The sequence below is a fragment of the Electrona antarctica genome (assembly GCF_951216825.1).
Source record: "Electrona antarctica genome assembly, chromosome: 16".
Classification (NCBI taxonomy): Eukaryota; Metazoa; Chordata; class Actinopteri; order Myctophiformes; family Myctophidae; genus Electrona; species Electrona antarctica.
This window is the reverse complement of record NC_136797.1, coordinates 17,269,616-17,293,129: the sequence shown is the minus strand read 5'-3', so window position 1 is coordinate 17,293,129 and position 23,514 is coordinate 17,269,616. Positions and strand designations below refer to the sequence as shown.

General features: G+C 42.5%; 1 protein-coding gene across 1 annotated transcript in view; it reads left to right on the top strand.

Annotated features, from left to right (window-relative positions):
• The window catches only part of phf24 (PHD finger protein 24), a 35,139-nt gene that overhangs the window by 10,372 nt on the left and 1,253 nt on the right, over positions 1-23,514 (top strand). The window contains exons 2-7 of the mRNA XM_079524122.1: positions 1,198-1,616; positions 4,403-4,588; positions 9,867-9,945; positions 11,568-11,770; positions 14,468-14,634; positions 22,698-22,730. Coding sequence (XP_079380248.1) covers positions 1,200-1,616; positions 4,403-4,588; positions 9,867-9,945; positions 11,568-11,770; positions 14,468-14,634; positions 22,698-22,730 — 1,085 coding nt within the window. The 5' untranslated portion in view covers positions 1,198-1,199. The remainder of the gene's footprint in view (positions 1-1,197; positions 1,617-4,402; positions 4,589-9,866; positions 9,946-11,567; positions 11,771-14,467; positions 14,635-22,697; positions 22,731-23,514) is intronic.

Here is a 23,514-nt window from a genome sequence, read left to right as displayed (position 1 = left end):
TTTTAACCATGATACAATATTAAAAACTCATCTTTTCACCATGATCATGTAAGATGAATGTAAGAGAATTTTTGTGATATATAATATATATATATAAGCCCCGAGCTGAATTAAAACAGTTGCACTGTGTTTAGAAAAGCCGATTTGCTCGTTCACATATGTATGACTTAAATTCTCCTTTCATTGTCAATGGCAAATGTGACACGAGTTAAGGACACAAAGATAGCGCCCCTCAAAAAAAGTGACATCACCAAATTTTCTTTGAGAGGACGGCAAAGGGCTTTTTTCATGATGACCTGCACAATTCCTAATGTTATGTTGTTTAACAATTGTATTGCCAAGCATTCATTTTAGCCTATAGCTGTCACTGATGAGTGTGCATCTTTTGAATATAAAGTAGTGTTGATGACAATAGGAAGAGAAGAGTGTGATTCTAGCCATTATGTACTATAATGGCTAGAATAGAAAGAGTGCTGTGTGCGGCAGAACGCAGAACTATCTGGAATGCATATTTCTAGTTTGAGACGGACTTGTACGTGAGCTGGTCACATGATCACGCACTGCAGCATGCTGCTCTCGTGTTGACTTGAGTAATCACGCACAGCTGATCAAAGGTCTAATCAGCTGTGGTTTTGTCAAAGTGGTTTTGTCCCCTGATATGAATGCCTGCGCGGTGCACACCCTAGCCTGTACTGGCTCCAGCCCTGAATCGCTAGCCACGCGAAAACAATTAATCTGAAGTGAAACGAAAATGAAAATTCAGACTGAGTGTCAGTGTCAGGCTATATGCACACCCAGTAATGTTTGAAAACAAGAAACACGTCTGTCACCCACTCTCTCTGCCCATCTATTGTTTGTCCCTGCATTACCAATATTATTATGACTGGATTGATTATGACTGGTTGGTTATGACTGGAATATTAGTTTTGACTGGATTGGTTCTGCAATGCAGTTTTTCTTTAAGACTCTTGCAGTTGAGGGAGAAGGGAATATGTAGATCTATCCTCCCTTTGCAAAATGTAAGCAGCTACAGCGCCTTCTCAGAGTTTATAATACCTGGAATGTCTTGAATTTTTATATAACAAAGGGTTTAGGTCTTGACTCTATACCTTAAACATAACTTTGACTGTCAAAGTGATGTTGTCTAATCCCTGGCCCTCTCCCTCTGTCTGCCTCTTTCTTCCATGTCTCCTGCAGCCATGGGAGTGCTTATGTCGAAGAAGCAACAGGTGGAGAAGGTGCAGAAATGCAACGCAGTAGTGTCTGCCTTCCAGCAGACTGTGAAGGAACGTGCCACGGTGGAGGGAACTGCAGAGGAAGGGGAGGGACCTGCGGACAGTTCCACCAATCATCCCAACCAGAAGAACGGCAAGGAGGCGGAGCATAATGAGACAGAAGACGGCGCTGTGCCTTCAACCTCCCAGCACGCCCCAGCACAAACTACGGAAGAATATAAGGCCAACCAGGAGGCGTGGTTAAGATTAAGGGATGGGAAAGGAGTGCAGCCCGAAGATTTGGAGAAAAGCCATCAACTCACACCCCCTGCCTTTGTGCGTCCTAAGAGGGATGCAGATGACGACCAGCCTGTCGAGGTCGAGTTGGGAAAGAGAGAGCAGGTATGGAAAGCAGAGAGGACTTACCTATCAATAAAGGCAGAAAAAGCCAAAAAATATATCTTTGGCACAACCAAACCTCAATGGGGGTAACTTGAAACCCTTCTTTGTAATTATTTGTTTGGTCCAAAATAGTGTTTGTTGTGATGATTTGCCACGACTCAAGTTGGCTTCGTACGACTCTTAAAAGGTCTTTAAATAAATACTTTTTGAAATGTCTATTGGTTGGGAAAATGCATTGGGAATTATTTCCTGGGCCTGGCGTCGTCATGAAAGGGGGCGGGACTGTGACGCTCTATTTCTTACAGGAATAGCTCAGGGTTGATTTCACCCAACACCATTTCACAGGGACTCATATTAAACAGTCTTGGTGGAGGTGAGGAAGGACAGGTTTGTATTGTTTCCTTTAAAGCCAGGTATTTTCCCACACATATTAAGCAGCAAGTCCTTTTTTGTTTACGTGTGAGAGTAAGCATTTTGTGGGTGGACTAGTAAAGTTTTTTCATGGAGACGGTCATGTCCAGGGTCACAATGACTAATGGATGAGTATAAAGTGGACAGATTTGATGTTAGTCAGTGTGTGGGCTAAAGAGCTCATTCCAATGACATCTTGCTGTCCTTCTGATGATGCATATTAGGCATTTATATAAGTGTTTGCTGTTTGGGACGTGTGAAATCTACGATCTACTGCTCACAATAAGTAGAGCTGTGGTTTTAATTAAGAGAATAGCAGATCCAGGACTGGAGTTACAGGCTCCCTTTTTCTAAATTCCTTAATGCCACTGGAAGCGATAACATCTCGTCATCATTCGTTCTTCTTCTATTAGATTTCAGTTGTCTTCATTGAGTTCAATTTATTTTAATCATTTGTTTATGTCTGAGAGAGTTGGTTACAGCAGAGAGGGCATGCAGACATTTAGTTTAATTGGCATACTTACATGGTACCTGCATATCATTCATAATTTAACCATGATAACAAATAACATTGCCTGCAGGCAGAGGCGGACTTACCATTGGGCTAGGGTGGGCTACAGCCCGGGGGCCCCCGACAGGGGGGGGGGGGGGGGGGGGGGGCTCCAAAAAAAGTATTGCAAAAAAAAAGTATCCTCCAAAAAAATATTGCAATCCAATTCAAGTGAGATTTATGTTTAGTTATTGTACATTTAGTATTATGGATAAAACATTGAGAGCTTCTGCTCAGACAGTGACACTGTGTTGTGGGGTAGCTGTGGAAAACCCTGCCAATGTCGCTGTGCATGGCAGCCTGCATTCAGCGACTAGTCTGTCTGCCTGCCTGCCTGTCTGTCTGTCTGTCTGTCTGTCTGCCTGTCTGTCTGTCTGTCTGCCTGTCTGTCTGTCTGTCTGTCTGTCTGTCTGCCTGCCTGCCTGCCTGCCTGCCTTTCTCTTTTGGGGGGGCTGGGTACCCCAAAATTACAGCGAAATTAGAACAAAATACGGCATTTTCTTTTCCGGCTGTGCAGCTTTGCCCCAGGGGGGCCCTGAAATGTTGTCTAGCCCGGGGGCCCTGCCTGCAAGTGTATGGAGGATTATTTAACAATATGAATGTTCTTCCATATACTTTATGAATATAACCAGGCTTATACTATATTTAAATGGTGGAGTTATATGATTGATGGCAAAAGCAGCACTAAGCCCAAACTAATAAGAATAGACATACTGTATGTAAGACATATGTTCCAACACCAATTCACAACAATAACTAGTGCTGTTTCTGTATTGTGTGCTACTGCATACCAGATTGTAATGTTTCCATTTTGGACTGCTTTCAAAACTCAATCAATTGAAGAGAGACGACTTCACATAAACAATTATAAGTTAGGGTGGAAATTGATAAGAACACTAATTATTAACATTGTTTTTGCCTGGACTGCAAGAGTGGTGCAGACCCTATTAACACGAATGTCTCTGACTGAGTGAGGAGGTTACTCTGCTAATTGGCCTAACAATAAACTAGCTAATTGCAGAGCATCCCTCCAGGCTGTATTGTATAGTCTACAGCCTTTTGTTAAATCATTTGCAGGACTCTACATCGAAAATATTTAATTCACATCTGCCCCTAAAATAGGAATAATGTACACTGTGCTTTAATATACAATAGTTTATGAGCACAGTGTGGGAGTAAACATTACAACGTATGCACCATAACCTTTAGACAGTTATCCGAAGTAAGTATTTGAGTTTGTTCTGGGTTTGTAATAAGAATGCTCTATTATACCCACCCTAATGTCTTTTCATAATTGCAAGCAATCCCACAATAATAATTAAATTGTTGTTATCAGTTTTGATAGTTGTAATTGCACACTGCCTCTGGACAGCATGTTCAGAGAGAGAGAGAAAGATAGTGAGAGGCTGTGCGTGCGCACGCACATGCGTGTGTGTGTGTGTGTGTGTGTGTGCGCGTGAGAGAGAGAGAGAGAGAGAAGAGAGAGAGAGAGAGATTCAATGCCTTTCCCCTGAGAGGCATTTTGACATTTGCCAGGCCATCGTTGCATGCAAACATTTTGACTGGCAATATTTGACATGGCTGGCTAAACACAGGTTAAAGAAATTGATTGGTTATTTTCTTTGCAGATTGACTAGACTTGTAAAACACTTGGGCTACAGCAGCGTAACTTGTTCACATATGAGATCATAAGTTTCGCAAACCATTCTTCATCTCGTGCCGATACGTTCTTTGCAACTTTGAGGTCAAATCGAGCGTCACGTCCAGACTTTTAATGTCACGCCATGTCCTGTCATGTCTTTCTTATCACACCTCCCCCATGCAGCCACCCAACGACGAGATGTGTGAAGTGTGTGAAGTGTGGACGGCCGATGACCTGTACCCCTGCAGGATCTGCACACGCATGTTCCACGATGGCTGCCTCAGCGAGCTTGGCTACCTTCGGGCTGAAGCGCTGCAGGAGATGAGAGACACGGCCCACACCATTACAGGCTGGAGCTGCTACTACTGTGTGAGTCTCTGCGCTAACCACTGCTAACTGTCCTGTCCTGTGACTGTGACTGTCCTGTCCTGTGACGTCCTGTCCTGTCCTGTCCTGTCCTGTCCTGTCCTGTCCTGTCCTGTCCTGTCCTGTGACTATCCTGTCCTGTCCTGTGACTGTCCTGTCCTGTAGTGGTTCTCAAAGTGAGGTCCAGGAACCCCAAAGGGTCCTCGAGGGAAGGGGGTCCCCAACAAAATGAGGGAACAGTTTAACCACCTCAACCAGTAAAACATTTTAGACATCTTTTTGAATGTCTGGTATATCTCCCTAGTACTGTGATGTACTGTACAATTACTGCAGTGATGTTTAACCTTTTTCATTTCAAGGAGCCACAGTTAGATATTCCATTAGGCCACGGACCTCCAAAATGGAACCAGTTTGGTCCACAGACCAAGTCTGCTGTACTGTACTGTACTGTACGCTTGTACAATGACTCACTACAGTATAACGTGTACCCAACTCTACCCCCCCCCCCACACACACACACACACACACACACACACACCCTCAGCAGCACCTTATTGGAGAGCCATGGGCAAATACATGCCAGCAATATGATACCTAGTATTGTGCTGCACAATTGCTGCTCACAATCAAAATACACTATTTCAATCGAGTGCGGCAACATTTCGAACCACTGCACTTGTAAGCCTTTTCTATTTTGCAAAACTACGGCCTGGATTTTGGAGTCTCACCAGGGTTTTGGAGGCTATTAAATGTCAAAATCAATGACTCTTTGCTGATCACATGCTCTGTGCAATCTGTTTCATTTCAAGCGTAAACAGCCAAAGAGGGCTCTATGTTGAATAACCCTGGATTGGAGTACGGCTTCTCTCTCTCAGCTGTGAAAGTCAGAATAATTTGCCAAGCTCGAGTGCATGAGAGGAAGGTTTTTCCACACAGTTTGAGGAGCGTCCCTAAAATGTCTCTCTTTTCACTGTGCTTCTGGCAATGTTATGGGGAATGAGGTGGAAGGCAAATAAATGTTATGGGGAACGAGGTGGAAGGCAAATAAATGTTATGGGGAACGGGGTGGAAGGCAAATAAATGTTATGGGGAACGGGGTGGAAGGCAAATAAATGTTATGGGGAACGGGGTGGAAGGCAAATAAAATTTAACATGTATATGATATAAATCCAGTGGTGAACATTTATCTTCATAGCAGAGGGAAGCATTTAATTTTTCTGACCATCAAGTCATGTCGCCTCTTGACAAGGGGTGCCTTTCAAATGAGACCTACGTAGCTGGCTGCTAGCTTCAAGACATCCAGAAAGAAAGAAAGAAAGAAAGAAGGAGGTGGAGGGGAAAGGAACTGGTCAGAATAACGTGTTCCTTCCATGCGCTACGTCCGGCCGGGGAAACTTCCCCCTGTGAGGTGAAAAGAAGCCGCTTGGACTCCTCATGCATAGAAGGAAGCATGAGGTCAGTACGCTGCCCCCCCAGGTTGGCAGAGGAAGTGTAGTGCCCAGGATTACATTAGATAATTGACACTGGGTGAAGAAATTAGTTGCAAAATCGTGGGATGAAAATGTATATATTGTACTCGCTATGGTTGAATTCACCAATGGACGATAACCTTCACTGATGAAAACAGTTTGCACAGTTTGAGTTCCACAAAGAGGCAACAGGATACACTAAAACCTAGTGTATCCTAATTAAATTAACGTTTCGGTCTTGCGACCTTCCTCAGGCTTGAGGAAGGTCCCAAGACCGAAACGTTGCTTTAATAAAAATCTCTGAACCCAGCAAGTGGCAGTGTGCGGGTGTCCCTCCTTTCACACGAGATAAACATTTCTGCCACGGACCACTTCTAATTATGCCATAGACCACTGGTTGAGAAACCGTGGCGCCACACACACACACACACACACACACACACACACACACACACACACACACACACACACACACACACACACACACACACACACACACACACACACACACACACACACACACACACACACACACACACACACACACACACACACACACACACACACACACACACACACACACACACACACAAATTCAGTCAAGCAAGGAACATCTATGCTGTCGATCTGCTGTCAAGGCTGATCTGCTGTGAAAAGAATCTTGTCGGAAAGGTTTGACTGCTGGTTAGTGTGACTGCATGTAAGGAAATTGAAAGGTTTGAAAAGGAAAAGAGTACCCTTTGCTCTGTCATTGTGAGTCAATCAGGATAGGGAGAGCTTTACAGTACACGGCAAAATCCTCAGTTCCAGGTTTAAATTAACAGAACCATATTGCTATATATTCTTGCTGAATATAGAACTGACATATCCTCCTGTGATTTAAATTATAGCACCATCATAAAGTATATGCACGCACACACACACAATCCGCCTACTAGCTTCTCTCCGTCTTGCAGTGCAAACCTTCCCCATCTGTTATCTGCAATTACAATCAACAAGGTTTTCTGCACAAAGAACCATGAAAACATTTACAAATTGCATAATTTGGCGTATTTCCATGACGGAACTTCATCACCTCCGGAGCAATTACTTTCCAACTGTTGTGACTTGACGCAGTGCAGTGAATAAATCCTTTCCAAATGGTCACACAGATGATGTGAAAATATGTGGAAAATTATGTAAAGTTTGTTGAACAACATTTTATTATTTTATTTAATTAATGTTCCATGGACCATGCAGATTACTTTGCTTAACTTCTCACATATTTCAAGTTACAGAAGTTGTTTTGGATAGAATAAAGTTTCCTTTTCAGTGATCGATGGTGAATCATGGATCTACTTCAACACTCAGCACCTTCTCCATGAATATAAAACCAAGGATTGCATCTTGAAGATAAATTCAGCAGGGTTCTGGTTGACCAACGTAATGATCAAAATCTCACACACACACACACACGCACACGCACACGCACACGCACACACACACACACACACACACACACACACACACACACACACACACACACACACACACACACACACACACACACACACACACACACAGTAGCCTATAAGCAGATAAGGCTAAGCTCGCAAACCCAGAATCCAATGCTATCCAGAACTGAATAGCATTTCCTATATGGTTCAATGGTTCATGCTCATGTTTAATGCAGCTGTTGATTTAGAACAAGTTTGAATGGAAAGTTATTCATATCCAATCACATTCTGTAGCCTGTTGGGTACGTGCCACATTTATTTTGATAGCAGGAATTGGCAGCCAGTAGGGGTGAGCTGGCTTTTATTTTTTTATGGAAGACAGCGTGTTATAATACATATTTCCTCTTCTTTATTGACAGCAGCCAGTGGTGGAAAGTAACTAAGTACATTTACTTACTGTACTTAAGTACAATTTTGAGGTATCTGTTACTTTGGCGATTTTGATTAGAAAACATACATTAACACCTACTTCAACCCTATACAATTCGGCCATTTGAAAATAGCCGATCTACAAGCTCACAATGTGTCGCAACGCGACGCATTGTGAGCTTGTGTGTGTGTGTGTGTGTGTGTGTGTGTGTGTGTGTGTGTGTGTGTGTGGCGCCACGGTTTCTCAACCAGTGGTCCACAGACCACTAGTGGTCCATGGCATAATTAGAAGTGGTCCGTGGCAAAAATGTTTATCTCAAAATAATGTTTGTGAGCTTTGCTATTTTCAAAAGATTTTGTACACAGTTTGAACTTGTGAAATGGGACATTCTGCAATATGAGTATTTTTACTTCTAGTACTTTAAGTACATTTTAATGCCGATACTTTTGTACTTTTACTCAAGTACATTTTCAATTCTGTACTTTTACTTGTAATGAAGTAGTTCTAAATTGCAGTATTGGTACTTTTACTTAAGTAAAACAATAGTACTTTTTCCACCACTGACAGCAGCCATGCATCGCACATTAGGAGGAATCCATATACAGATGGTTTACATTTCCACAGTATTATCATGGTGAAAATCTACAGTATGTACAGTATTTATGTGCATATATACGTAAGCCATTGTTTTAGAATATGAAATTTCGTTTTTGTTAAACAAGATCGCAATTCACACTTACAGTATTTCAACTGGTCAAATACTAACATCCCATGTCTGACGTTGTTGATGATGCAACAGTAGGCCTACTGCAAAGCAGCCTGACCTTGTAGTATTTTGTGAATCTACAGGGCAACCAACTAAGTCAAATTAATTTTATGTGAAAACATTCTTGGCCAAGAAATGTGGTTCTCATTCTGCTATACACTGGGAGGAGACCCCGGGGCAGACCAAGGAGCAGTTGGAGGAAACACATCGACTCACTGGCCTTGGAACGTCCCGGGATCCCCCAGGAGGAAGTCACTAATGTTGCTCTGGAGAGGGACGTCTGGAACACTCTGGTGGAGCTGTTGCCCCCGCGACCCGACTACGGATAAGCGGTTGAAGATGGATGGATGGATGGATTCCGCTATAGATAATAATACAGGCCTGAAGAAAATGCCAGTCATTATGAGTTATGAACAAACATGAATGATGGAAATAGTTTTATACCTTCTATGAGCTTATGGCTAAATTGCACTTGAAACTCTGAAGTCTGAAGCTCACTCCACATAATTAGAACACTCAATTATTGAACAGTCTGTTATGCACCATCATCCTCTTGGCCTTGAGAGTCCTCTATGGACTACAGGAGAGATTGTGAAACCTCCCTCCTTAACCATTATTGTTGCTGTCGGGAGGAAACCACCTAACTAAATTTTTTAGGTTTTCGATTTTTTGTTGTTGCATAAATCAGTGCTATTGAACACCCTTTACACACTTCGGACAAAACCTCTTAACTCCATTAGACCCTCAAACTGTCTGCTAACCTCACCTGTTGGTACCGTAAACAGACATAGGGACACAGTGCTATGTCTACATAAAATGTTCTAGTTACTTTTTAGATTTGGATTATTATTACAAAACACACATTAACCACTTCAAGCCCTATATACATTTCGGCCATTTGAAAATAGCCGACAAGTTCGCAATGCGACGCATTGTGAGCTTGTAGATCTGCTATTTTCAAAAGATTTGTAGACATTTGAAAACTTGAAATGGACATTTCTGCGCAATAACTACTATTACTTTTGTTAGTACATTTACTTTTACTCAAGTACATTTTGAATTCAGAACTGTTCTTGTAACAGAGTACTTCTATATTGAATTATTGATACTAACATGTAGTACGTTTCCCACCACTGATCCTCCTTCCCCTCCTCCTCTTTAATCCTCTTCCTCTCCGCAGGATAATGTGAATCTGCTACTGACGGACGAAGAGATGTACAGCCTAATGGAGACGTTCAAGCAGTGTAAGATCATCCCAGGTAAGACTGCTTCACAGCAGCTCGATCTTCAACTTGGAAAAAGTATTTACTTAAAGATGGAGTACGATTCCCCCCCTAAAACATGATCATCAGGTACTATGATTATACTAGGAGGGTTTTTTTCAAAAAAGTGTACAGAAAGTGTTAAAATGATGTTTTTTATGTGACCACACCCACCAGTTCATTAAGTATACGTGGTTTTCAAATTTTCACCGTAGCGCCACCCACCTGAACTTAAGCCTCGCCCCCATGTGTTGTATGATAATGGGGGAGGGGTTAGGGTTATGATGTCACAAAAATAGTGCGTTTTCGATTGGGCCTTTTGACTCAAAGGCTTTCAGCTTTCAGGAAGAAACCAACTGTTCTGTTGTACAGTACTGTGCTACTGTACTTTGATTTTTTTTGGGAAAAACCGTGTGGGGGTGACGGGGGGTCCCCGTAATATACACAGGGAAGACATATTTGAATATTATATCCACATCTGGCGGTCTATTAGAGTAATTGTTAAAGGCGCATTCAGTGATTTGGGTGATTTGGAAAAAACCCCGGTCTGCACCGGTAACAAGATGTGCACATGCACGCACTACAGTGGGGGGACACGCGACAGGCCAACAGCATGCACACCAAGGCCCGCCCCCGCTCGATCATGATTGGCGGAAGGCCCATCTCTATCCGGATTGGATGAAGGATAGGCCACCTAACTGGGGACAGGGAGGAACTCCTTATGGTCAGCACACTCTATAGTAGGGAGGATTATCACAACAAAACAAAAAAGTATAGTCATATTTGAATTAAGTGAAATCACTGAATATACCTTTAACTCCACAGACACATACAAAACCGACATCCATCTTTAAGTAAAGGTATAAATACTGCAATGAAAGTCTAGTACTTTCCTCAGTTTTCTTAAAATTACTTGAGCAGAAATATGGAAATCAAATCAAAAGTTATGAATCATTGTGACCTGCAGGGGCAGGAGATGGAAGTTGCTACACTCCACATTCACATCTCAAATTCAGTTCTTATGCATACAATATATTCTCTCCACCTCTGAAGAATTGTTAGACTTTAGATTGCCGCTGAGTGCATCAATTCACGGCCTAAGTTTTCTATTTTCCACAAGGCATCGCAAAGATGCTTGTAGATGTGCAATTTTCTCTACGTGGTTACTTTTTTGCCACCTTATGCATTTAGATTCCTGAAAATGACACATCTGCTGATGCTACTACTTGGCTGCACTGCCTCTGCCACACTAATAGCTATTTTTGCATGCATGGCATTTAGCAGCAAACTGAGACTGAGCCACTTTGTGACAAATATGCCGATCAGATATTAATCGACCTCCCAGAAAATCTTCCGCAGACCCCCATTACAAGGGTTATAAAGAGCTTTCTTTTCTTTTTTTTTGTGGGCTCTTTCAGTTTTCAGAGGCTAATCCATCATTTGGCCCAGCTCGGCATGCTTCTTATGTGCGTTATGATTTTGCTGTGGTTCAGAGGGAAGGCAATCAATGGGGAGATGCTACTGGTTTTGTAAGAAATAACCTCTAAGTTAATTATATCTGGAGAGCTGGCTGGTGGCTAATTATGCCTGACATGATGAATTGCTGCTTGCCACTCCAGAGTCATGCCTGGTGTCAGATGAGCTGCTGCAGTACCGACACTTTGTGTCCAAGCAGCTGTTTGAGAAGGATCTGACGGACGAGCAGGAGGAGGAAGTACTGGCCCAGTTCGCGGCGCTTGATCCCGAGAAGAAGGGTCAGATCGAGTGGTCCGACTTCCTCTACTTTGAGTCCCTGGCGGTGCTGAAGAAGTTACGCACAGAGGTACTTTACACTAACACACATGACTGTGTTGTTCCCCGCTTACCTAACCCAAATCCAAACCCTATAACTCTACTCTAACCTAATAAACCCTACAGTTGGGTGCCACCGATATTGTCCCTTATCATTTGACCCATTTAGGCCTGACCTCAAAATTTTTAAAAATCCTTCTAAATCCTCCAGTTTTCTGAAATAAATATTTTCACGATTTTTCAAAAATAGCAGACCTACAAGCTCGTAGCGCGCCACTCGGTGGCGCGCTATGAGCTTGTAGATCTGCTATTTTTCAATAGCTAAATTATAACATGTTTAAAACACCAAAAGGGGTTCCTGCCCAAAATGGGTTAACTGTCCTTTTGCGCAGATCACGCAAACCTCAGCAAAAAGAAAAGGACAATATCGATGGCCTCCAACTGTATAAACCTATAAACCCTAAGGGTGCGTTAGTCCAATGTCCCAATAATCTGACTTTACTAACTAACTCTAACCCTAACCATAACCGCACGTGGAAGCCACGGGTGAGTGTTAACCTAACCTCGCATAGCCAGCCTTCATCTGCCTTTGCAATGCATATTGCCCCACTCTAAGTCTGGCCACTCTCAATAGTGGGAGGACTTCACGGCCGAAGTGGTGACGAGCCAACCAGATTCGTCTGGAACCAGGCTACCAACCAGGGCCCAGTATGCAAATATGGGGAGGGACATTGCAGACAAAAATCTAATACTGAGAGGGACAAGACTAATATCCCTATATCACTATAGTGATATTAGTATCGCTAAGCGAGGCTAGTCTTAACCGGCCACGTATGTTGATCTAACGGGACGCCGGACTAACGCGTGCCCCCCAGGTCCTAAAGCTAAGTTAAGTGGGGAACCATCCGAACCAAGGGAACATAGAAGCTGCTGAACATAGGCTATAGGGATGACCCTGCAGAGGGGCTACATTAAAAAAAATCCTACAAGGTCCAACATAATAGTCAACTAAAACATGGAAGAGTCCTTGCACCTTGAACAACTAAACTAATTGATGGTTATAATCAGATTTAGGTCCAAATTCAACCCCTGAGTATAAACCTAATTTAATTTCCGCAAGTTGTCTTTGAGGGCATCCACAGGCCAGGGAAAATGTCGTCATTCATACAACTCTACCCTGGAGGCCTGGACTATCCAAAACATAGCTTAAATTAATTAATATGCAACAATGGCCAAACTAGTACATCAAGTAGATAATAGTTTAATTTAATGACCAGGCAAATCTCACTTAAACTCCAAACCAGTTAATATTTTAACTTTTGTGAACTTTTGCATATTCACTGGATAATCACATTATGGTTGTGATTTACCTATTTTAGATTTCTGGCTTAAGTGTCCCTTGTGGAGACAGTTTGATTATACAGGCACTGCCACTGACGCCACTATTGGATTTGCAATTTATGGACTGTACTGTGGGATAGTTAAGCTACCAACCAATGGGACAACAGCTGTGCTTGCAGATTATGTCGATTTACTGCTGCAACTGCAGAGAATGTTCCAAGCTGAATAAAGGATAAAGATGAACCACAATCCGTATAGCTAAATCATTTGAAATCACAGACATCCATGCTCCATTAAAATATTAATTAAGTAAAACAGTGCTAGCTGTTAAACAGTTCAGTTTTATTTTCAGGATGGTGGACATACAGTTCATACATAGCACACATAATTTTATTTTGGTGCAACCACTCCAAGGAACAGCAATGTCCCTATGTCCCAACCTATGTCCTAACCCGACTATGTGACTATGTGACTAAACTATGTCCGTTTAGAGTACCAGTAGGGGCAAAAGTGGCGCTGTTGTGCCAGAAACAGAGAGAGAGAGAGATAGTGTTGCACTGTTGCCTGCTAATGACAGAGAGAGAGAGAGAGAGAGAGAGAAAGAGATGGGAGTTGCACCACTCAGTTCACACGGGTTCACACGGGTGAAAAGAAGTAGAAAACTACTTCTTTTGAGTGTTTTCAGTGTTTCTTGTGTCCTGTCCAAATATCCGAAAAAGGGAAGCCATAGGCTTCTCCCTAGCCCAAATTGAATGCACACATAACATTCTTGTGGAAACAATATTTTGCACACATAGTCGCGGCGTACTGTTCCTCAAGACCTTTTTGTGTAGTGACACTCAAATGTGTCAAATGTCACATGGATCAGATGTCAGATATATTTTAACCCAATATAATTATTTCTGAATTCCACATTTGTTTATTTTTGAGTGGTGCAACCACTCCAAGGAACAGCAATGTCCGTGTTCAAGTGACTATGTTTGTGTGTTTGTGTGTGACCAGTACCAATGAGTACCAAAAGTGGCGCTGTTGTGCCAGAAACGGAGAGAGAGAGATAACACTGCACTGTTGCCTGCTAATGAGAGAGAGAGAGGGAGGGGGGGGGGGGAATTTGCACCACTCAGTTCACACGGGTGTGATTTTTATTTATTCTCCAATTCTTTAATCTTATTTTTTTTACATTGTTTGTCATTGTTGATACTGTATACAATATATTATATTCTTCAAAAGTGTCATCATATTATATGCTAGCTATGGTTTTCTTGAGCAGTTTTCTTAGCAAAACGCTGTAGTCGGACAAAAGGGGGTACTTGAATTCTGAATGAGGAAAAGGGCGTTCCAGATTTCCAGAACCACTTGCTCAGTGAGTCGACCCTCGTGCTTTCAGAACTCATTGATGCATCTTCTGACTGCCAAGGAGAGGGACACTGCACGGTCAGTCTTCCAGGGCCTGGACCTGGACAAAGATGGCCAAATCACAGGAGTGGAGAGCCGTCTGGCCCAGCAGTCCTGGTTCCACAAGCTTAGCAAAGAGACCCAGTCCTGCAATGTGAGGTGAGTGCAACACTCGGAACAGTGGATCCAATTTCCCAAAGAGTTGAAAAATCGTACCAGACCAGCAAAGGTCAAATGCGTGACTTAGCTTTAGATTTAGTTTTTATTTAACTTTGGTGCCAGAGGGACGTACAAAGTCAACCTTACTGAGACAGTTAGTATTATAAATGTAATTGGGCCCGAGCCGGGCTAACGGTCCAGGAACCTAGGCTGCTAATCTGTGCAAAAGTGTGGTGCAAGTCAGAGAACGCCAATTGGCTGGTTGTATGGAGAGGAGAGGTGAGTATTGGGGAATGGGACGGATAGTGCAAGTAGTAATGAGAAGTTGAAAATGCCACAGACGAAAAACAGTCTAAGTCCACACTATTGATCCATAATGTATAAATGATAGATAAGGGTTCAGGACAACGAGGCCTTTTCGTGGAGGGGTCAGAATGAAATTTGGACAGTTTTTCGTCTGTGGTACTCAGCCCTGTTCTATCAGAGGATGGTCGCAATCTAAACTATTTGATCAAATATTGTGTACGGCTCACTAAACCTCACCAAAGTTGGTAACGGACCAGTTGCTTCAACTGTTTTGTGTTTTAGTTATTTGGATTATTATGTTTACTTGCAAAACAGAAAAGGATGTGTTTAGCCTGAAGTACGGATGGGGAAAGGCATACCATACTCAATGCAGGGTATCTGCATTGGCAATCAATGACCGCTATCGATTTCTATTTTGTAGGCCATCTTGCTGTGATTCTCTAAGTTGTGGAAAGGGAAGATAAGGAAGCAGGAAATGTATTTTATTATGGAAACTGTCCAAGGCCACTCAGTATAGCCTTTCCCAGTCTGTAAGAGGGGGCCCACAGGATGGACGATGATGATCAGTGAGTTACTACAGTAATAATAATAATGATACAGAGTCATCATGCTGCCTGCTCCCTCCATCTGCTTCGATCCCATTATAAAGCAATCTATAGCCAGAACAGCTGGCCTTCCCTGGTGATTTAAAAACAAAGTGAGGTCAATCAGGACTGGAGTTATCTATTCTTTTTTATTCATACAATGTTTATGCATGCAAAAAACATGCAAACACAAATCCTATTTCATCTCATATCATTCATTGTGTGATTTAAGTGTGCAAATACAGTACAGTAGATTTGAAATAAGATAGAAAGGACAGTACAATGGCAACTGTTTCAAGATTCATTAAGTTTTGTTCGTCACATGCAGCAGTATTTCAGTGAAATGCAATGCTTTATATTTTAAAGATCAACACACCTTCCCTCCCACAAAGTTTCTATTTAAAAATGGAAATTCAATGAACCATCAGAACAACCACAAGGGGGTTCAGGTACATTACAGCTGATGATGATTGTGAGGCATTATGAGGCATCACTATCACTATTATAGTCATATATATAGTGTACAAGGGTTCAAGGTTCAAGGTTGTACTTTATTGTTACATCTTTTGTACAGGTACATAAGAGTAAAACTTATTTTTGTTTGACTTCCTTAATACAGACAATGCAGCAGCATATATGTATATAGCATAACATTCAAACAACAAAACACAGCAAGCACAGCAAACAAAGGGATAGAATAAGAGTGCAAGAAAGAGCATTCAAATAGTAAAAAAAAACAAAAATAAAATTAGTAACATACAGTATATACATGTGCATGTTTTCCGCTGTAGTAGTAGCAAAGTTAGGTCAACTTTTTGAACAGCTTCACAGTAGGTTATGTTCCTTATATACAACACAATTTAGTTTAAGAAGGTGCAATTTGAGGTTATGTTCCGTACAGCAAATTTAGTTTAAAGGTGCAATTTGAGGTTATGTTCCGTACAGCAAATTTAGTTTAAAAGGTGCAATTACAGCCTGATAGTGCCTAGCGTTTTCCTTTGCCCGGTTTCGCTCTGGTTCTTATCAGTTCGTTCATGTATCTGATTGTTCGGGGGAAGAAGCCTGTTTCCAGTGGCTTTGAGGCTGCGAAAACGTTTTCCATGCGGCAGCATCTCAAACAGTCTGCGTTTGGGAGGGCTTGGGTCTTTCAGAATTCCACAAGCTTTGCTGAGACAATGATCGTCGTACAGGTCTCGATGGCGGAGATCACATCCGCTGATGTTGTTGTGCTTTCTTCACCACCCGCTCCGTCTGTACCTCACCTGGGCAAGTTGTAGCCTGGATCCAGCCCAAAGACCCCGCCCACTCTCTGAGTGGACTGCATCTCTTGGTCTGGTGTTGTGCTGTGAACCTATAATTTCTTCGGTAGAAAAATGTATTATCCAATGAGAATCGGTGGTGGGGGGGTGGGTCTAACGAACAACCAATCAGCGCCGAGTCCCGTTTTCAGCGTCATCACGCAGCGCAACACACAGAGGGTTGAGGGAAATTCTAATCCCCTCCCCCTTGAAATCGCTCAGACAGGAGACAATGTCAGACTGAAGCTTCAAGAAAGCTACAGTCTGATAATCAGGCTAGGCAAGTTGAGGTCTTCAGTAATGTGTACTCCCAAGAATTTGAACTCTGACCCTTTCCATTGCAGCACCCCCGATCTGTATGGGAGAGTGGTCTCTGGAAGGTCTCCTGTAGTCGAAGATCAGCTCTTTTGCCTTGTCGCCATTGAGAGCCAGGTTGTTCACCTGGCACCATTGTGCCAGGTTCTCCACTTCTCTCAAGTGTGGGTGGCAATTTGTTGTTGATCATTCCTCTGACGAGTTTCTCAAAGCATTTGCTCACTATGGTCCTCATTCACAAAGGAGAAATACACCAGAGTGTAACGGAAGCGTAACGGAAGCGTAAACAGATGCGGGAAATTCCGTCCGATCACGCAACGTTGTTTTGCCGTGCAATTCAAAGAGCGGTGTGTACCACAGGTACGCAGGTGTATGTTGTGAGGTACGCAGGTGAATGCGAGCGGGTGCCAAATGATCGGAAAATCAGCGGATAACTTCATTTGCATTGATCCACGCCCCATTTCACACCATAAAAGGCGTCAAGCATGACTCAGCAGACAGCAGTAAAAAAAACAAAAAAGAACTATAGGCCTTACAGCTCAAACGAAATAGAGGTCCTCCTGACGGAATGCAACAAAATAATGATATTTTCCAGTATAGTGGCTTCACAAATTAAAATAAAAATGATTGCTGGAAAGAAATTAGGCTATACTGCCGCGGTCAGTCAGTGCTGTGCAGATATATCATGAATATAGCCCTCTATTCATTTCATAATTCCACAGGACCACAAACAAGTTTTTGCACCATTGTATAAAGTATACCACTATAGGCCTACCATACAAACTGTACAAACTGACACTCAATCCATCAAAGGACAGGAAATTAAAAGAAAATTATCTGACCATGTCAAGCGCCGGAGCGACGACCACCACCTGCAGTCTCTTTTTTTACATCCATATACCATTACATTTGTGCGTGATTCTTTATATTGTCTATAGCCTACCATTAAACGATATAAATCATTTTCCCAAGCTTACAAAACGGTGAACGCGCTGATGCAATAATGTGGACTTCTATATTTGTATAGGGCTAATTAGCCCTCGTGACTGCTGTCTGTCTGTCAGACCGGCATGTCTGTGAACCATAGAAATAATCTGTTCTGTCCGGGCCAGGCTCGCCGTTATATTCATTTTCCAATGTGAATTTCACCCAGATTGGACTGTCCACACACACACACACACCGACAGTGTGACTCAAAGGAGCTCCGTAACAAAACAATTTCAATAGGCCTACTGCAGGCATTACTACACTAAACAACGTTGGATTCGTACAGTGCAGAATGCAGATAAGTGTATGTTCTTATAATAATTGTGAGTTTGTTTTTTAACATGCAGCGCGAGTCCGCGAGAGCCGATCTACAAGCTCACAACGCGTTGCACTGCGAGTAGAAAGCTGTCAAGTGAGCAGCGCAATCGCGCATGCTAGAAATATCCTAATAAATAAATAAAAAGGTGTCGGGCTTGCAGGGGCAGTTTCTGTATGGGACTCTAGGCTAACCTGCCTCTAGAATGCTTGCATTTAGGCATACAAGTGATACTTGGCTTTTATATAAGCTATCATTTTTTTTATGTGCTGACCAATGTTGACACATGCCTACATATTTTATCTGAGGTTTGGGGACTTTTAATTGAGTCAGCATGAAGACTAAAGCCTTCTGAATAAATCTACGCAAGCAGTACACGACCCTCTGAGCTGGCGCAGCTTATAGCGGAGTTTCCGACCAAACAACGTCACCGTCAAGTTCACGTTCAACTTCATGAATTCCCACGTAATGTGGGAATCCACGTAAATGCCTGTCCGCTCACGCTCCGCTCACGTTACGTAACGTTATGAGCGTAAACGCCGTTGTGAATGAGGACCTATGGGTGTAAGTGCTATGGGCCTCGAGCCGTTTTATCCAGTTACTTTGCCCTTTTTTGGGACTGGAACAATGGTTGCTGTTTTGAAGCATGCTGTGACTTTGCACTCACGGAGAGATTGATTGTCTCTGCTCCTCAAATGTGTAGTAGAATCTGTTTAATTCATCAGGAAGTGAGGGGGATAAATCATTGTCTTTGGTGGAGGGAGTGGGTTTAAAGTCAATGAGGGTTCTCAAACCCTCCCATAGGTATTTGCTGTTGTTGGTGAAGAAATGGGCTTCAACACCTTTGGCAAATCTAATGATAGTACTGTATCATTCTAATGTTGCCCACATCGAAGTATCGAAGGAGCACATAGACACATTCCAATAATTCAACCTCGCGTCCTGGACTCATGCCTTAGCCCTTCCCCCTGAGCGAGGATTAGATGCGAGGACAGAGGAATCAATCCGGTTCGACTGAATTGCCAAATCCCAATACTCAACTCAAATTTCTGTCTGGAGCCTCGATCGCCTCCTCTGTGCCAAGTTGCATGCCGTATACTTCTCTAATACGCTTAGGAATTCACCACTTGTCAGCCATCTGATTAGTCCCTGACTGACTCTTTCTGCCTTGTTCCACCCTGGTTCCACCTTGAATTTGCTAAAATATCTGTTTTGGAAAAAACTAAAAACTAATGATATGTCCAGTCACCATGCTGCACCTGTGATGTCCCTTTTTACTGACACCAAGTTTAAAATAAGAATTGAATGCACAGAATATCAATACGAAGCAACTGAAAAACATGTTATTTCAATGGTAGTGGATGGAGAGAGAGGATTTTTCACACACACACACACACACACACACACACACACACACACACACACACACACACACACACACACACACACACACACACACACACACACACACACACACACACACACACACACACACACACACACACACACACACAGACGTTTCCATTAGGATTCAAGCAGATCAAACGTTTCATCTGCTCTAAATCATCCTTTTGAAGTTCGCACTAAACTAAAGCATGGCTTTTGGATCCCATAGCCTGAGGAGGCGGTCCACTCTCTCCACTGCATAACAAAACAGATCACTTAACACTTCCGCAAAGGAACCATGAAAGTCGCTGAAGGACACACTTGATATATATCCTCGCTGATCATCCCTCCAATCTCTCGGCTCCTCCAAAAGCTAAAATATAATTAGACAATTAGAACGATATCCAGGTCAAACTGGAGGACAGAGTGTGGAGGAGGCGATCGAGGAGGCAGAAATTAAGGTATTGGAATTTTCTACGGCACATGCAAATCCACACACCCATTATTAATTTGATTAAGCTGTGCTTACATTTGACTGAAACAGGAACAGCTGATTAGACTCCAATGAGCTGTGCATGATTAGACTCAGCTGGAGCGGTGAGCTGCTGTGCGTGATCACGTAACCTCGCCTCACCAGACTTTCCACCTCGGAGGAAAGTCTGCTATTCGTTCTAAAACCAGTGTGTGATCTGGTTTAGAAAAAAGGGGGGGGGGGGGGGAGAATTGTGGTGCTGGTGGTTGGTTCCAGTTGGCGTCGCATTGTAAACTAAACACGTTTTAAAGTAGGGGAATGAGATGCACGGCGCCAATGGTTCCGGTCGTACGGTTCTGCATGGTCACGTGATGATCTAAAGTTATTTCCACTCTGATCGGATGACAAACACGAAAATGGTATTGATCCCAGGCTAGTTATCATGTAGCCTCGGAAACCCAGACGTTTTCATTTCCAGGGGGGAAAAAAAGTCTGGGGCCGAGTCCACTTCAATTCAGCATACAGTAGCGCAAACGTCGATCACTCTCTGCCGATTTCTGATCGTCTGCACCTTTGTTAAATTGACGCACACACGTACACACACTCCTCTGTCTCTCTGTCGCTCTAATTAATTGGTCTCATGTCCAGCAGCTGCGCCTAGTTTCTCCCGGCGGATCCTGCCGGGAGCTGCCTATGCCATAAAAAGCATAGGTGAGTTCCAGTCTAGTTATCATGTGACCTCAAGTACTGTCCCAGTCAAACCAGAAAAAGATGTCAGAGAGCAGAGCATGTGAGCAGAGCAGAGTGGGGTGCAGAGCGATGTGATTTTGATTTGAGCACCGAGCGGGTTTGAAAATGCCCTCCGCTCCAAGGCGCTCCGGTCAGGGCCGTGCACCACATCTTTGAGCATGTCCGTTCGCACGGACAGACACAGAGACACGTGCTGCGTGTTTTGGACGTGCAGCAAAATACAAAATTGTGTGTGTGTGTGTGTGTGTGTGTGTGTGTGTGTGTGTGTGTGTGTGTGTGTGTGTGTGTGTGTGTGTGTGTGTGTGTGTGTGTGTGTGTGTGGACATGTATAGAGAACTTAAGTCCTGACGTCAAACTCACCTCCCCATGGTCACAGGAAGTGTTTTCCCCCATTCAAAATCCCTTCGATGTTTTTAAAATCACGTCTGTATCACATCATAAAAAGGAGTCTGGCGATTCTGTCAGGGAGATGGCTCTGTGTCATTTATATATTTAGTTATTGATGATGACATCTGTGCTTGGAGAAAACTGATTTAATTCTGTGGTGTTACCCTGAAGTATTGTTGAACTGTCCCCACTGAAGCACGACACACCATCAAAACATTCATTCATTCATTCATTCATTCATTCATTCATTCATTCATTCATTCATTCATTCATTCATTCATTCGAGTGTGTTATTATTTAGTTTGTTTGATGAAACAACTGATAACTGACGAATTGACAATGCTACTTTCCAGAAGAAAACAATCCATGGTGCTGATTTTTTGCGCCAGTAGTGCCGGGAGGTGGTACATGTGTATGTAATCATTATAAGCCTGATAATTGCAGTACATTTGGATGATCCATCAGTTGATGCTTCAGAATCATAACCATTATGAGTAAAATTGCCTGACTCAAGTCATTTCTTAATTTTTGTAACACAGCTCTCATATGACGTGATGTTAAAAATCACACCCGTGTGAAGTGAGTACAGTGGTGCCTTTGATGAGTGCCATCTAGCAAGTGTGGTTGCTCCATATATGGGCATTAGTTTGTCTACTATAGAGCGTCGCAGTCCCGCCCCCTTTCATGACGACGCTAGGACCAGAAGTGAATTCCTCATTCATTTTTCCCATAGACATTTAAAAAAGTATTTATTTAAAGACGATTACGCCATGGAAAAAGCCAACTTTTGTCACAACACAAATTTGTTGTGACAACTCATGACAACAAACACAACATTTTGGGCCGAACAAATAATTACAAAGAAGAAAAACAACAAAAAGTGTTGTAACCTGAAAAAAAAAACGTTTGTTTTGAAATGCCTTGATATGTTCTTGATATGTTTTTGTATTGAAACATGTAACTTATGTAATATATGCATAAATTGTAAAACTTAATTAAAAAATAATTCTCAATAAAGTATATATAAAAAGGTAGGGGGCGGGACTGCGACGCTCTATAGGTTGAAGTTAATGGCAAAATTATAGACACCCAAACAAACACAAATGTTGGAGCTGTTAAAAAAAAGTCTATGGGTTAACCCAGGGGCATTGTTTTTGATGTCAGACTATCAGCACTTTATTTCATGTTACCTGTTTTGCTTGTTAAATGTTTTATCATACCATTACATTGCTCAACTTTCCATGCGGCATTCCACACCCCAGACTCATGGGACTGTGCTATCCTATGAATTTTGGGTGAGTGACACAGCATCGCATGTCAACCGTTTTTGACTTTCCTCACTTTGATTAGACTGCAAGCACTCGTGCAACCCTTCTGCAGCATTTGTCCGACTACAATGACCATTTCCGTTTTCCTGTCACTGGAAAAGACAAAGACAGCATGCATAAATTAATCAATTTTAATTAGCAGAATGCAATGTTTACACTGAGAGCCCTCCATATGATTATTTATTTATTTATTTGTTTATTTATTTTTGAGCCTTGAATCAGGTACAGTCTGGCCTCTTATTAGATTGATCAAAAGAAAGGCTTTTGTTCTCCTTGGAGAACAAAATTGTTCTGAGCTTAAGAGGCCAAGTGGGTGCAAGGGCGTTTCAGGGGCCCCTTACCCTGGCAGAGCGTGCATCCTAATCTACTAATTAAAGATGGAAATAGAGTGAGGGAAAACTTCTCCCTTTGGTTCCCCTGGTTTACAGCTCTTTCATAGAGTTTTTTTTATCACCCTGCCAACTTAACTCTGGTCCGTGTGTGACAAGAATGACAAGGATCTTTCTTTTCAAAGACTTGTCCTTCTCAGAGTCTCTACCGAATGCCCTAACTTCGTATTGCGTAATGAAATATTTATGGCCTGCATGCAGTCTGAAAGACGACCATTAGAGACAGAGTTTTTTTTTTTTGCTCTATGTCTGTATCCGATCTCCCATGCTGTCATGAATCACATTTCAGAGCAATGGAGGCGCCCTGTCTTTCATTTACGCTTGCAGTAAATAACAGTGTGTGTGTGTCTTTGCCTGTCTAT